Raw genomic sequence first — 547 nt, forward strand, 5'->3', positions numbered from 1 at the left:
GTACTCGAAGACCTCCGGAGTCACGTCGCAGATCTCCAGGGTTGTGAAGTTGGACGCGAAATCCTGCAGAAGGGGAATGAAATATTCGATTTTGAGTCTTGCTCCCCTTCTTTTGAGGTCAACCCTATTTGGATATACAAGTTTGGTATTTTTTTCAAAGATATTCATTTACATACTTTACACAAATGTACCTTCACAACCCACCTTAATTGACATCCAGAACTCGCCATCATCGTCGAAGGTGAGTCCCAGCCTCTTCTTCTCGTCGGCAGAGATCGTGGCCCACTCGGGGGACTTGTCAGACCACGCCCCCGTCCACTCGGTCTCGTTCCCCCAGGGGTTGTGCAGCCGGACTAGTTCCGCCTTGCCCTTTTTGGGGGGTAAAGGGAGAGGGAATGCAGAAGGAAGGGGAAGAGAAGAAGAGAAAGGTTATTTTGGTTTGGGAGGTGGAGGCAGTGAAAATGGTGTTGAGGGGCATGGCTGCGATGCTATTTCAATGCTGGATAGTTTCAAATAAGAACATGAAGAGGGTACTGTGAAGAACGTG

At 49.0% G+C, this 547-nt stretch overlaps 1 protein-coding gene across 2 annotated transcripts in view; it reads right to left on the reverse strand.

Moving 5' to 3' along the window:
• Window positions 1-547, reverse strand: part of LOC119590674 (calpain-B-like) — a gene marked incomplete in the record, with an annotated part of 21,809 nt that overhangs the window by 1,655 nt on the left and 19,607 nt on the right. For both annotated transcript variants that reach the window (XM_037939357.1, XM_037939359.1), the window contains 2 exon segments: window positions 1-63; window positions 205-369. In XM_037939357.1, coding sequence (XP_037795285.1) covers window positions 1-63; window positions 205-369 — 228 coding nt within the window.

Source organism: Penaeus monodon, chromosome 27 (assembly GCF_015228065.2).
Source record: "Penaeus monodon isolate SGIC_2016 chromosome 27, NSTDA_Pmon_1, whole genome shotgun sequence".
Taxonomy (NCBI): domain Eukaryota; kingdom Metazoa; phylum Arthropoda; class Malacostraca; order Decapoda; family Penaeidae; genus Penaeus; species Penaeus monodon.